The sequence below is a fragment of the Lissotriton vulgaris genome, chromosome 7 (assembly GCF_964263255.1).
Source record: "Lissotriton vulgaris chromosome 7, aLisVul1.2, whole genome shotgun sequence".
Lineage (NCBI taxonomy): Eukaryota > Metazoa > Chordata > Amphibia > Caudata > Salamandridae > Lissotriton > Lissotriton vulgaris.
The window spans coordinates 1,333,547,423-1,333,563,273 of record NC_141695.1 but is presented as its reverse complement, the minus strand read 5'-3'; the positions used below and the strand labels follow the sequence as shown (position 1 = coordinate 1,333,563,273).

The 15,851-nt window shown below is 41.7% G+C and overlaps 1 protein-coding gene across 1 annotated transcript in view; it reads left to right on the top strand.

Moving 5' to 3' along the window:
* Positions 1 to 15,851, top strand: part of LOC147703633 (transmembrane protease serine 9-like) — a 96,388-nt gene that overhangs the window by 34,353 nt on the left and 46,184 nt on the right. The window contains exon 5 of the mRNA XM_086929528.1: positions 1,947 to 2,159. Within this exon, the coding sequence (XP_086785654.1) occupies positions 1,947 to 2,159 (213 nt within the window). The remainder of the gene's footprint in view (positions 1 to 1,946; positions 2,160 to 15,851) is intronic.

Genomic DNA, 15,851 nt, shown 5'->3' with positions numbered 1-15,851 from the left:
TGGGGTAATGCAAAGTCCTCCTCACTGCCCCCTTACGGGTCAGTTAGCGTGCCCTCGCACTGCAAGTGACCCCACCCTCTTTTTTTTCTCCTACACCCTTATGATGAGAGAGACCGATCAGGGATCCTTTACTTTCCACTCCCCCCTCCCTGGTATTTGTTGGTTCAATAGTTTCACCCTCCAAATAGACACACACCATCAAGAGACCACAGTGCACAGGCCTTTGCTAAGGCTATTCTGGCTTCTCAATAAGTGTGAGTATGTACACCTCAAGCTCACTCTCTCCCAGGCGCCTTGGCCAGTGTTATTGTAATACTTGTATGTGGTCCTAAATGTTCAGCTACTACTATGCAAAAATCTGATGAAGGTTATTTTTCAACTGCAATTATATTGTAATGTTTTTGAAAATTTAATAAACAGATCTTGAGCAAAAGTAAAAAGTTGGACATGCATTTTAAGTTTACATGACCTGGTAGTAGATAACTACAAAATCTATTTTTTCCCACTGTAAGGCCTCCCTCTCCCATAGGATACCATTGGGTTCCCTCATTCCATTTAATAAGTGCTAACGTTTGATTGGGAACAGGTAGAAATACATGTTTAAACTCAAATTATCTGTGATTTAAAATGCTTTTCAATGGTAAAGTCAAATTTTAATTTGGTATTTTTCAGCCCTACCAATTTTGGGCTTTTGCCAGTGTCTGGGTCACAGGGCTGTGAATGGATCTACTGTTGGAGTTTGTGTATTCCTGCTCAAAACTGAGACAATGGGGGCTGGATGGAGGCAGGATGGGCCATCCTGCTTGGACTCCTGGGGGAGAGGTGTTACTTGCCCCACTAACATTTCAAAGGATTGCCTCAAGCACACACACAAGGGAACCTGACACTAGTTTTTGTCACCCCAGACTTCTTGGAGCCTTGACCGGGGAACGGAAGAGCTTTCTGTTACCAGATGTGAGGGTAACCCAGAGGATTCCCACACACTTCTTCAGTACACTCCTGGATCTGCAGACATTACAAGAGATGGCACTGCCTTGTTCTCCAGAGGACTGGCCTTCTCTTCAGGCCTGTCTTTTCACCCAGAGGTCTGCCCAGCTGCTAGAAGCCGCCATGTGCCCCAGAGGACTGTCATGCTGCTTTAAGTTCGACTTGTTCCCCAAAAGGACTGCCCTGCTGCTTGAGGCCTTCCTTGTCCCCTGAAGGGCTCTCTTGCTGCTTTCGTCCTACCCTGATGTCCGAGAAGGAAGATTAGACCTGCTCCCATTATCTCAAGTTGCCTGACTGACTCCAAGGGTAAGTTGTCTGTCCTCTGACGCCTGATTGGATCTACAGCAATGACCGTCTGCGATGCAAGGCCTGCTCTTTACACTACAAAGACAACCGTCTGTGACACTATTCTTGCTCCACGCCGCTTCCTCCACCTGGAAACGGAACTCTTCACACCAAACTTTGAGAAGGTAATATTTTCACCTGGACTAATCTGGTACCTGTATCTGACCCATGCTCGATGGAGGTCAGCCCTAATTTGTGACTTTCCACCAGTTTAGCATGACCAGATTTACCTCAAGTGGAGCTTTGTGCTTTTAGGCGCTATATCTGCCTTAAACATTGAAATTGCATATCTCTGGTTCTACTGATTGGATCTTTGTTGTTGTGGTATCATTTTATTCATTGCAATTTACTCTATGTTCTCCAAATTCAGTTTTGGGCTTTGCTTGTGCTGTATTTTCATTTTTTTACTGTTTGTATGCTGCATAAATACTTCACACATTGCGCCTATGTTAAGCCTGACTGCTTTTGTGCCAAGCTACCAGAGGGTTAAGCATTGGTTAATTTAGTGACTTTTGTGGTTCACCCTGACAATGGCTAAGGTTGAGGCCTGAGTGTGGCTACCACCCTCCTCCAGAAATTCAAATGTACTAACCTCCCTTTTAATTATGTACCAGGGTGATTCTGGAGGGCCGCTAGTGTGCAAGTTGGGAAGCAGTTGGTTCCTTGCTGGAGTAGTGAGCTGGGGATATGGCTGTGCCTTGCCAAACCGACCCGGGGTCTACACCTTGGTGACTGCCTATGATGCCTGGATAAAGCAACATGTCCCAGAAGTGGAGTTCAGTTCAGCACCCACCTCAGACGTGATGAATATGACCACAAAACCAACAGTCTACTTTCAGACCACCATCACTCCCAATCTAATCTCTGTAACAAACAAAACATCTACCATATCCACCGCCACTGCAACCACGTCAATGTCTACAGGGACCATGGCCAAGGCCTCCAGTTCACTTGCAGGTTCCACTGCTGGTAAGTCTTTCTACACAGTGACTTCCAACTCTAAATGTCCTGCTAAATGCCTCACTCCAACCAAACAAGCAAAATCAACAACTCACCACAGCACTCCATAACATCACTACTATAGCTAAAGTCACAACAAAATCATGTATAATCAAACTTGGCTCAACCTCCACGAGACTAGGTAGTGGAGAATATCTATGATTAAACTGGGGAAAAGGAGAGATCTGTCCCTGACTGTACTAGTGGCGGGGGGTGTCTCTCTGATTACCCTGTGGGACTTGAGCAATTTGTCCCTGTCTACATTGTGGTAGGTGACAGCTTTTGTCAGTGGTTACACTGTGTAAGTTGAGGTGTACCTCTGATTTTACTTGGGTACATGAGATGGGTGTCAGGTTCAATTGTGGGAGGCTCGTTGTCTGTGCAGATTGTACTATGTTTGGTCTCTTTGAAAGAACTCAAAGAATCTAAACAAAAATACAGATGCATTGTTTCCTCTCTTTTATGTATTCAGTCAACTGGACCTTCAAAAGGTGGTAAGAAAAACATATGGTGCATTACACAATCATTTTTCTCTAGGGGCATATTTGGGTCATAGATTTTGCAGCATTGTTACAAAATGTACCTAAATGGAAAGAATAAAGGGAGTGCATGCAGTGCATATTAGCATTGGTAACCCAGGAATGGATTACATTTGCAGTCACGCCACAAGTTTGCACTTTTTCATCTCAGACTTAAGAATTGTTCTCACATGTACAACCCCGAATCACATCCTACCTGTCTCAAATGTTGCTCTATTGCACAGATTAACGTAAGAGACCCATGAAGCGCCATCTTGCTTGCATTTGTTTTCGGGCTGAAGCTGAATCCAGACACCTTTTGTTAGTCCTCAAACTGGTGCACGTTGTGTCTAGATATGGACACTTGGTCGGGGGAAGGAAAGAGACGGAGAATGCTTGTTACAGTGCTGTAAATATATTAAAAGCTTTATATGGCCTGCTTTAAGCCCAACATATAATTTAGGGTGATAAAATACACATTAGCCAAACCTCTGCAACACCCAATCCCAGTAAAAAGAAAGGAGGCCCAAGTGAAGAAATCAAAAAACCTTCTTTGGGGTCCCACTGATACTTGGTCCTTTTAAACCAACAAGGAAGAAATTGGCACAGAAGCTGAAATATAAAAGTTACATCTTTATTAACCTCAAATCAGTCAGACTAAGTCACACAGAAGCCTTAGCAACTGAATGAGGCAGTCTGAGGAGTGTAGAAAACAGAGGCCTTATATATGCTTAGGGTTACATAGTCATCATAAGACCAATGGGCAGTCCTGGCATATGTAAGCATGCAAAAATGACTAAGATGGGCATACAAGATCTGCTTGCTCAACAAAGTGGGATGAGAGTTACTTCTCCATACATGAGCAAAAATAGCCTGACAGTTATACTAGAGAATCAGGTGCATTCTACTAGCTAGGCCCTTCTGGGCATGTGCGAAGGTGGAAGATGCTAAATATAGTTTGTTTCTAGGCAGATTACAAGAGCAGTCCACATTGAGGGAGGACATAGTACATGCCGAGCACGTGGCAGCACATGGCAAACTAAAATGGCTGCCAGAAATACAAAATGGCTTTCGCAAAATGGATAAGATAACTTCGAAATACAGGATGGCTTCTGCTAATGCTAATCCATTGCTGTCAATTTACAACAGACAACTCTTTTAGCATTAGCTGAAGACATTCCTATGATCCAGTAGGAACATAGAAAATATTTGCACATTAATTTTCATAATTTTATCAATTTCCTAATTCATTGCTAGGTGGGTATTTTCCATTTAAACATTTCATTAAGCGGGTATATATAAGCATAAGCAGGAATACAAAGAGAACGGAGCATTGGGTCATAATTAACATACAGATAGCAGGAGAGAGTAATGACCACTATTACAAACAGAATTATCATCTTTCTAGTCCTAAGCAAAAGCAAATCCTAAAATCATCTAGTAAACATTTTCAGGGCTCCTATGCATTTCAGTGACTATCCATTTTATAATAGCTAACAGGACATCTCTAATAAAAACATTTTCCAATTGACTGTTACATTTTCTTTTTATGAGGGCTAGAACATCAATGTAATACATTCAAGGAAAGGGCAAAGTCACATTTTTCAATTGCTCAGAAATTTGTTTTTCGTGCATAATAAGTATAACTAATGCAAATATTAAAGCGACTAAACATATTATTACAAAAACAAGCCGGGCTCCAAGGGACCAGGAGGACCACACAGGGCCATAGGAATTAGAATGAAGAGCTGCAAAGGGCTGCTTCTCCTAAAAAATGGGACGACTAAAGGGGTACATTTTTGACAAGAAAAAGAAGAGGTCCTTGGGGAAATTGAAGCCGCTGTACAACCAACCAGAGGGGAGTTCCCTCCCTGTGTCCGTTTGAGCCTCAAAGGCAGGCTCTTGTTGTTTCCACGGTGGAGCTGCACAACTCGCAACTCAAGAAACACAGCCCAGTTCCAAGGGAAAAGTCTCTTCTTTCAGGATAGGTCAGTCACCCACCAGGCAAATGCTCTTAGCGATCCTGTCCAGTGTCTCAGGCAGTGAACCAGTTTTCTTCACTTCAATCTAACAGGCATCAGAGACATAGCACCTGTACCCTAATATCAAGTCCTTCCATAACTCTGGTATTGCTCTGCTGGCGCACTGCTCATTCGTTGGGGCAAAACATTGCATCCAGTGTGCTCAGGCACCTCTTGACCAACAAACAAAGGAGCAAACTTGTATTCACTTTAGGACCAGGATTCAGAGGCCTGATGCTATGAAGCAACCCTTGTTTCAAAAGGGGTCACCTCAAGCAAAGCCGCCTCGCCATTCTGGTTGGTCTGTGACTCTCAGCTGGGCATGATCCACGATTTCTCCTTTCTGATTTGTGACCCCGTCTTTCGCCCAAGACAGTGGCAGGGGTATACACTTTATTACAGAGCTTCCGCCTTCACTGAGGTCCTAGTTGCCAGCAATGCCTGTGCTGGTTACCTTCAAGCTGGACTGATGCTGACGCTGACTCTCCAGGCTGAATCGGATGTCCGGGTCCCTCTGGTAGTGGTTGCAAAGCAGCAAATATCTATAGGTGGACAGAACAAAAGGTCTTTAGACAAGGCACAGAAACAGTCTATCAACAGAGAGGATAGTTTCAAAATATTTCCTAGTCTTGGGACGCCCCACATATTAGCAAGGCACCCAAGAACCACTTCCATCTATCTATGTGCGAGTAAAAAAAACAACAGCCTGGACCTATTGTCAAATATAAAAGGAACTCTTTGGTGAACAAGAGTAATACATCACCCAATCCCAAGCCGACAAGGAAGTCTGTATTAATTTTCTAAACTCATAGGAAAAGAGAAAAACAACACAGACATACTCTAAATCCTCACATTGGTGTATTCCTGTGTGCTAATCTGAAAACCCTGAAAAAAAGGAAATGTTCTACACTTTTGCTCATAAACTTTACATTACTTGTACAAGAATGCAGACACTTCTAAAATGATTCTTCTTAATAAAAAGCACCTACATTGTACGTTTTAGGACCATGCTCTCGTGTTATAGGAGCAGCAGGAAAATCTAAAACTGCTAATTTAACAGGGTTTCTTATCTATAAAACATTATTTTCTTCAAAACATTTTTTGCTAAGGATCACATGGGCATCTTCCCTGCATTTTACTTTTCATGATCCAGACTATGCAACATCAGCTCTAATAAGGACTGTCAGTTTATTTACACAGACTAGCTAATGAAAAAAACTACCAATGCCCTTGCAAAACTACAATAATGGTGTTATCACCTAAGACTTGTAGAACAAAACTACCCATATCTAATTCCCCTTAAAGGTCAAAATAAGGAAACAACAATCTAGACTACTGATCCTGTCATAATTTCATCAAACAGGATGGGCAGTAATAAAACATATATTTATTCATTTTATTAATGCTAACAATGTTTAAAACAGTATTACTGAATAGCCAATTAAATGTCTCATTGCTATTTCATAGACAGTTTAGACAGGCTAAACAAATGTTGAGAAAAGGAGAGAGCAACATACATATTACCTAGCCTTAATTTGTAGAGGAGCTAGCCTCCTTCCCCCATTTTCACAGTAGGAAACCTAAAACAAGTTTCACTTCTGTCAACACTATCAACCCCTATTTGTAGCAACTGGGCATAAACAAAGTTATAGGAGGTACATAGCACTTTTGAGAGGGCTAAAAATAAAATGAATACCCAAACCCTTTTAGCAAATGTAACATGAGGGTGAATGAATTACTAAATCCCATTAGCTCAGCCCCAGTAAGCACCAAACTAAAAGCATTAGTGCTGTATATATGGCCAAGCTCACATATACAATTGTATTGTGGTATATTCATATGAGTGCATAAAACTTGTTTTTTTTGCCAAAAAAAGGTAAGACTTCTCTTTTTTCCCCTGTCCTCTTTCAAAAAATTTCAGAGGTCAAAATGTCAAAGGAAACTTTGCTCTGGGAGCCATGCTATGCTTCTAAATATAGAACGGACTTTTAACTCTTCTCAGCTGTCCTATTCTGTGTGCAAAGTATTCCATACAGCTTTCCCTATTCAAAGTCACCCTGAAAACAGAAAGCTGACCCATTCCCCTGTTTGTTAGTTTAATAACGTCTGCTGGTTTTTTATACATATTGTCAATTATAAGCAGTGGGTAATATACTTGTCTAAAAATCTAGAAGTCAGTTATTTGTATTATACCTAAATGTATGCATTTACTGAAGCCTAAAGCACTTTAAAAACTGCTCTGAATGGCATAGAAATGCTGTTTAAATAGTGAAATTTACCCAATTTCGACTTTGATGTTTGGGGCACTTAAAAATGAATATCCTATAATTGTTTTGCATAATATTCATTATCAGAATGTTCATTACATAGCCCAGGAGTTAGAAATTGAAAATAATCATATATACCTTTATAAAAATGAGTTTTTTACGCCTGTGCAGAGTGAAATTCCATATGCAAATATCCTCATTATGCGGTACAAAACAACTTAAATTTAATTTTAATGCTAGGAGGTCAGAGTATGAGTATTAAGGTTTATAAATATTAAAAAACGAATTTAAAAGCACTTATTTTTATAATAATTTTTCATAATTAATAATTTTTTGAAAAAATAAAACCAATAATTTTTGATAACTCCACATGAAAAGCAAGCTGCATCCCTTGCCTATCATATTTAGATGCAAGCACAGAAGCCTAACTTGAAACATGAAAAGTTTTGCGCCACTTTTTTAAAAAGGACAGTCATTATTTAACATCAGAACCATGAATATGCTTATGTAAAAAAAACTTCAAGAAAGGAAATCCCTACGTTAAATATTTTCCTGGTATCTAAAATAATGAACCTGATTTTTGTAACTTTTTAAAACAGCAGTCTGAAATGCAGGATTTTACACCATGCTAGCACTGCAGAATCCTAGATGAATCAACATCCCTGTCTCTCCATGGCCTACAAAAACAACAGCTGGTTGCTTAGCGGCAGTAAAAACACAGGTGGTGGAAAGCTTTTTTCAGTGTTGAAATGTAAGCACTGTGGCAGTCTATTTAAAACTGAGGTATTTCAATGCATGTTCTATAATATGTTTTTTAGTTCAGCAAACATTTACTTCAGATGAAGTGTTTGCCTGTTAATATCTAATACAATGTAAGAAAAATGTTTGATGATTGTTTATTTATTACAAAACACACAATTTTGTTTTGAGGCCTATTTTATTCCTATTGAATGGGAATTCTAATTTTATCTTTTAAGCATTGGCCGTTTGTACATATAATTTCTTACTCTTATCAATTTAATAATAACATACAGTTATTTAGCATATCATATGGTTCATTTCTGGATTTTTATTTAATATTATTTAAATGACATTTTGCAGAACAGACTGATGACAGCAAAAAAACACAAACACACACGTTGAGCTCATTCCAGACATATACAGAAGGGGGTAAAACACTCAGGACACACAATACAGCGCGCTTAAGGCTAGCAATCCTTACACAAAGAGCGCGATCGCTATTTACTTACAGAAGTTGCAATGTAAAACTACGAACCACATAGACATTAAAACACACATTCAACCCACAGATCAACACTTAGGACAGAAACAAAGGACAGCCCACAGACTGTACTTAAACCAAACCATTTGTAAATAGTAGTTGTAATTCATATTTACAAGATGCGCTTCTCAATAGTGTTCCAAAAGACTGCAAAAACAGCCTAACAGACTGTTTTATTTCCAAGAAGCCAAAATACACTCAATTCACTAGTTTTGGCTGGCAGAACACCCAAAAATCACTCTGCATATCTCCTTTCATAAAATTGCGTAGAAGAAGGATCCTTGTTTGTATTCTGTCCATATTTGAATTCCATGGGGATACAAAATCACCAAGGAAGAAATATGTTTTTATACCTAAACCTATCTAGCTATTCCCTCAAGGGAGCCGGCTAATTTAATCCACATCTCACTATGGTACCTCCAAAAAGCAACACATTCTTCAATGTTTGCTTGAAACAGGCATGCCAAAAATATTGCAAAATATGCAAATATCATATAATCAAAGTAGCACTTAAGGTACTCTTTGTACGTTGCGCCGTTCAATCAAAGTCAAATAGAGAAAAATCTCCTCATTACCTGCCTACATAAATTGCAATTTACATATTACATACATACTAATCAAAAGTTGTGAAACTCAAATCTAAGCCACAGTAAGTGTTACTAACCTACCTTACCAATCAAAGGCATCAAAACCAACAGCAAGTGCCGCAGAACGACTCCTACCAAACAAATGGTTGTCCATATTCTAACTCCCAAGTTCTGATTGACCCAACCGTCTTTTTTAGAATACTCAAGCCAAAAAGATTCTCAATCAGGGGTGACATCATGTGGAGGATCAAAATCAGGAAGATCAGAAATATACTGGTATGCAGAGACAGAGAATCCCCAGAATCTCCGTGCACAGAGTACCTCCTTAGTAGAATCCTGTCCTGTCCTCCTCAGTAGATTTCTGTCTCCTGACAAGATCACTCCCTTAGATAGCCACTTCTCTGATGAGGTCCATGTTGGAGCGCCAACTGAAGAAATCAAAAAACCTTCTTAGGGTTCCCACTGATACTTGGTCCTTTTAAACCAACAAGGAAGAAATCGGCACAGAAGCTGAAATATAAAAGTTACATCTTTATTAACCTCAAATGAGTCAGACTACGTCACACAGATGTCTTAGCAACTGAATGAGGCAGGCTGAGGAGTGCAGAATACAGAGGCCTTATATATGCTTAGGGTTACATAGTCATCATAAGACCAAGGGGAAGTCCTGGCACATGTAAGCATACAAAAATGAGTAAGATGGGCATACAAGATCTGCTTGCTCAACAAAGTGGGAGGAGAGTTACTTCTCCATACAGCAGCAAAAGTAGCCTGGCAGTAATACTAGAGAAGCAGGTGCATTCTACTAGCTAGGCCCTTTTGGGCATGTGCGAAGGTGGAAGATGCTACATATAGTTCGTTTCTTGGCAGATTACAAGAGCAGTCAACACTGAGGGAGGACAGAGCACATGGCGAGCACGTGGCAGTACATGGCAAACTAAAATGGCTGCCAGAACTACAAAATGGCTTTCACAAAATGGATAAGATAACTTCTAAATACAGGATGGCTGCTGCTAATGCTAACCCATTGATGTCAATTTACAACACAAGTATCATTGAATTAGTCTTGGAACTCTCATCGGCAGTGTGGGCCAGGATCAAGCCTTACCTCTGAAAGAGGTACTGCAGGAGGCAGGAGTAAGCAACCACAATGCAATAGAAGGAAGATGAGTGAGCTAAATACCACTAAAGTCTTGAAAGAATTATCAAGAAATAACTAGTCAGAAAAAATAGTCTAATTTAGATAAATAAACTTAAAATTGTAAAAAAGAAAAGCTTGTTCTAATACACCTCTAATTGCACAGTGCAGCAGTCGTGCAATATTTACCTAAATATAGTTAACGAGGGCAGTGTCCATTCAAACTGAGGCGAGTCCAGCATCAGGACCAATGGCTTTGGCCCGGGTCCTAACCCTGAGGCCAGGTAAGCAACCTTGCGCTGCGAGAACCGCTGGGGGTAAAAAGGGGGGTGCAGGCCATTGGGGTCGAGACTTTAGTTGTCAATATTTTGGCCACATTATTTTTGTAGGATGGTATTTCTGTTGCTGATATTCTAACATAAACCCCAATCACTGATGTTTTTCTTAGATTCTTCTAGTCAAGGACAACATCTTTGCACAATACATTTTTGTTGGGTCAAGATACACCCTATAAACACATACAGAGCTATGTGGCGCCAGGTCTAAGATTTTATTAGCTCTTAAGGTAGTCTTCCCAAGAGAACCCCTGGGCTGGGTCCTACTGTCCCTCATGGCACAGGGAGGCTGGGCGTCATACCAACAGACTCTGCTTTTGCTTCTGGGCATTTGGTCTAACAGCCAGATAGTTGCAGGTTTCCAAAGATTCAAGACATTTATACCCTAGAAGGGACTTTATTAAGCAAGACAACTCTTCAGTTTAGCAGGGGGGCCTAAACATTTTCAGAGTTGGCAAGCTTATCATTTTCCAAGGAAATCCCTTCTCTTGAGTGGTAGGAATTTCAATCGACTACATTTTCCAGTTACACATTTTCCTGGCTGGGATTCTCTCTCCTTTTGCAACAGTGAGACTTTAGACTGCCTTAAATTCTTCCCAGGCCTCATTCTACACGTCTTGCTTTTCCAAATATACTAAAACCAACCTTCTTGAATAAGATCTGTGTGGCTTTTTTGTTCTCAAAGTTGGGTTACCTCAATGGATTTCACCGATTACCTCTACACAACAAGAGCATCTGGGTCATACAGTAGGCTCCTCAATTCTGGAAAAGCTTTTAGAAATATTTGTCACAGATCCCACGCTATTCTGAAGATTTTATTAGTTAGTCTTGGTTATTACTTTGATATTCAAAGGCACCAGTTTAAATCAAAGAAATAATTTTTTTTTTTTTGCATGGTCGCTGGCTTCATGCTTAGTGTGTGCTGTGGATTCATGGAAGAATGGCACATTCTTACACATAGACAAAGTTATAAATGCATTAATTGCACAACATTTGCAAGTAACACTGGTTTGCCAGAAGATACATCTGCTGATGTCCAAGGTATTTCACTTAAGTCATTTTAGGTTGCCTGTTGTAGCAGCTTTATCCAGTGTTCAGTTGTTTCTAGTTCTCAACCTCTTGCAAGCTTTGTGTCATCGGGTTTGTAGTAGGTCATATCTCATACCCTGAGTCACACATTGCCCTCATGCTGCTCCCTTATGTGTTCTGGGTCATGTGGTCCCATGCCCAGGGCTGGGGGTTATGGTTAGGGGGGGCAGAGGCAAGAGAAGAAGCTGGTATTTGTATTGACAGCTGATTGGGCTGTTATGAGGCTTTTTGTTTGTAAATAAATAGTTCTCACACATATGATGCATTGGATCCTTTTCCATCTCATCAATAGACATCTTTGGGGTTTCTTATGCCTTCAACTACCAGAATGAACACATGTTGTTTGTAGTTACATAGGAGAAGCTGCTGGAGTCAACTCAAGCATACAAACAAAGTACTCATTCAAGCTTCCTATCCAGACTGGCCAAAGACAGACACTGATTCACCAGTTAGCACAGAGGAAAAGCTTAGACTTGGTACTATGAGAAAAACAAAAAGATGATAGGTGCATTGCTTAAATAATCTCATATTATGAGGCGTGCCTCAATGACAAAAGCCCTTGACTCCCTTCACTGGCTGACAGTGGGAAAAAATAATTATTTTTAAGGCCATGTGTACATGGTACATAACGAAATTGAATTGCTCAGGAGAAGGCTCCTCAGAGAAGTATTGAAACTAGAGGGCATCAGCGCTTAATACCAGTTAGCAGCGCGTCTATTTAAGGCATTTATTTTTTAGGTTACATTTTAATAGGTGGGATATTACTTTTCTCACTGAACTTTTTATGTGTATGCCCGCTCACCGGCACTGTAAATTGTGCCCTCACCGCTGTTTTAGCAGATCTCTCGCCACAGCCACGAACACTATCGCCATCTTGGGGATTGTGGGGACGTTCTTTGGGCGCCATCTTAGGGCAGCGTTCTAGCTGTCAGGCGGCTATTCTACGACGTCTATTTAAACCAGCCACATGCCTACGCGCAGCGTTGATGCGCAGCGGTCGCGCCGTGGGCTCGCCAGTGGCGAGCCCATCTACGCCCATCCACGCCCAGCCGGGACCAGGGGCCACAACCCCTGGCCATTTCATTAGGTATGGTAGAACCTCCTTATTACAACTTAACAGAGTGGATGTACAACCCACCCAGGAATGCATAGCCTCATTACGACAGGAAGGGCTATACAAGTCCTTACTGCCGAAGGAGAGGATAAATATTCGGACGGCTGATATTACCTTGAAGTACGGTTTGTTAAATACTCGCTCCGTACAGAGGCACAATTTAGAAATGTTCTCGCTATTACAGGACGGTAGCGTTGATATCCTTGGGGTCACAGAAACGTGGCTGGAGGAGTCCTCAACACCTGATCTGGTAGCCTCCCTCCCCCCGGATTTTAAGGCTATTTGCCTCAATCGTATGGGAACAAAGAGAGGAGGGAGGGTAGCGTTTTTCTATAATAACGGTTGGAAGATTGAAATAATTTGCGCGGAAAATCTTGGGGGAGCAGAGGCCCTAGGAGTGAAATTTGAGATGGGCTCCACCTGTTGGGTCATCTTACTGATATATCGGCCTCCTTGGGCTGAACCAACCTTTCTGGATCAGTTTTTGGAGGTCGTACATGACCTCAGGTCCCGGTATGAGAATCTGATGATAATGGGAGACTTCAACTTTCATTGGGAGCTTTGCCCAAAGGTAGGGCAAGCACTACACCTCGAAGAGGCTTTAACGGCCTTAGGTATGAGTCAAATAGTGACCGGCCCTACCCATGACAAAGGTCATACATTAGACCTGGTATGGATCACAGATTCCTTGCCAGACCAGGTTAATACTGCACCTTATGCTTGGTCGGATCACTATTTAATCACAGGTCAGAGAAAGATTAACCAGGTCGGGGACAGACCAGAACGGTGTGGAAAATGGTGAGAAGATGGAATAACATCAATAAGGAAGAGCTGGTTGGACACCTATTAAACTCTGTAGAACTAAATATAACTAATGAGAATGTCGAGGTCGGCAGTCAAATATTACTTGATAAATTGAAGAACGCCATTGACGCTGTTGCTCCAGCAAAAAAGGTGAAATGGGTGGATAGAGGGATGAGGGCTCCTTGGTTTGACGAAGCTCTAAGATCTAAGAAACAGGCGCTTCGAAAGGTGGAGAGAGCCTGGAGGAGGGATTATAGCAATAATACCCGGAACCTATATGTGCAGGAGCTTGCACAATACAAAAAAGCTATATTAGCTCGTAAAGCAGAGTTTTTTGAGAACAGAATAGCGTCAGCCCGGGTCCCACAAAAAGAAATCTTTAAAGTACTCAAAGAATTGAGAAACATTAAAGAGCAGAAACCAGAGTTTTCCCAGGTAGACTGTCAGAACTTCCAGGATTTCTTCATAAGAAAAATTGAAGACATCCAGAGTGAAATATCCCGGACACCAATTCCGGATTGTCCACTACATATCATGCCAGATCCCCCCGAGACACACCATTTCATAAACACACTACCCTTGATTACTAAGGAGATGTTGGTCAGTCTAGCAGAGAGAGTAAATTCTGGCTCTCAGGCAGACCCTTGCCCACCTAATGTCTTTAAACTAGTGATGTCAGGACTGGAAGAGGATGTACTTACCCTCTTCAATAGATCCTTAGAGATGGGACAGGTCCCAACCTCGTTCAAAGAAGCTAGATTGATACCGCTGCTTAAGAAACCGGGGGCCGACGTTAAAAATCAAAAAAACTATAGGCCCATCTCTCAATTACCTTTCTTAGCTAAAATGATGGAACAGCATGTTTTGACACACCTTTCAAAACACCTGGAGACCAACGCTCTGCTGGAGCGAAATCAGGCAGGCTTTCGAAAACATCATAGTACGGAGATGGTGATGGTATCCATCTTGGATGATCTAAGATGTAGAGCTGACAAAAAGATCCCCGGGGCCCTGGTGCTCTTAGATCTCTCAGCCGCGTTTGACATGGTGAGTCACAACCTACTGTTGAAACGCCTGAGAGATCTGGGCATCGGGGGGACAGCACTGGGCTGGTTAACTTCATTCCTGCAGGGAAGATCGCAGAGGGTCCAGTTGTCAGATTTGGTCTCTACATCAGCGGCAATAACTTGTGGGGTACCGCAGGGATCTGCCCTCTCACTGCTCCTTTTTAATATATATTTACAGCCTCTGATCGCCGCTCTAAATCAGATGGAGTGTCAGATTTACAACTATGCCGACGACACACAGATTATCATACAAATTGAGGATTCACCTGGAGCCCAAGCTAGGTTACATAACATCCTAAAGTTTACGAGTAACTGGATGTCCTCCAACTCCTTGAAGATCAACCCAGAGAAGACCTAAGTGTTGCCCATTACCATCTCGGGCAACCCCTGGAACGATCTTCTCTGGCCTCAGGAGTTGGGTAGGGCCCTGACACCAGCGAGGGTGGTGAAAAGTTTGGGCATCCACATTGATGGTAATCTATCTATGAAAGATCAAGTGTTGTCGGTGGTAGGCACATGCGTTGGCCTCCTTAGGCAACTCCGGAAAATCTCTCCAATGCTGTCTTTTTCTACTCTAAGGACGGTGGTGTCTGCAATGATTTTAGGGCGGTTGGACTATGGGAACGCCCTTTACGTTGGGCTTCCTCAGCAATTACTCTCTAGACTGCAAATAGTGATGAACGATGCAGCCAGACTGATCTTTGGAAAATCTAGAGGCACGCACGCCTCTCCTCTTCTATGCCAATTACATTGGCTTCCCATCAGGCAGAGGATTTTATTCAAAGGTCTGTGCATCGCACACAAGGCGGTCTTTGGTAATGCTCCCAGCTACATTAAAGCCAGACTGGTGCAGTATATCCCCAGGAGAACCCTGTGCTCCTCTGAGGATACTCTTCTGGTAAACCTGCGTTATCATTTGACCACCCTTGGTGGACGTGCCTTTTCAACTACCCTGCCGGCAGCCTGGAATAAGCTACCACTGGGTCTACGGAAGGAACCAAATCTACTGCCTTTTAGGCGAATGTTAAAAACTGTGCTTTTCCGAGAAGCCTGGGGTTCGATATAACTTGGTTGACTGCTTTCTGAAACGATCAGTTTCTCAAGTACAAGCGCTTAGAGACCAATCGGTGATAACGCGCTATACAAATGTAATAAATAAATAAATAAATAAATGTGTTTCTGCCACTGGAGCTTACATCGGAATGGCCCCAGTTATCTGTGTGAATTTCTAACCCCTTACAATCTTAGTCGACAGCTTAGATCGACAGGAGCTCACCTGCTCAAAATACCGAAGATAA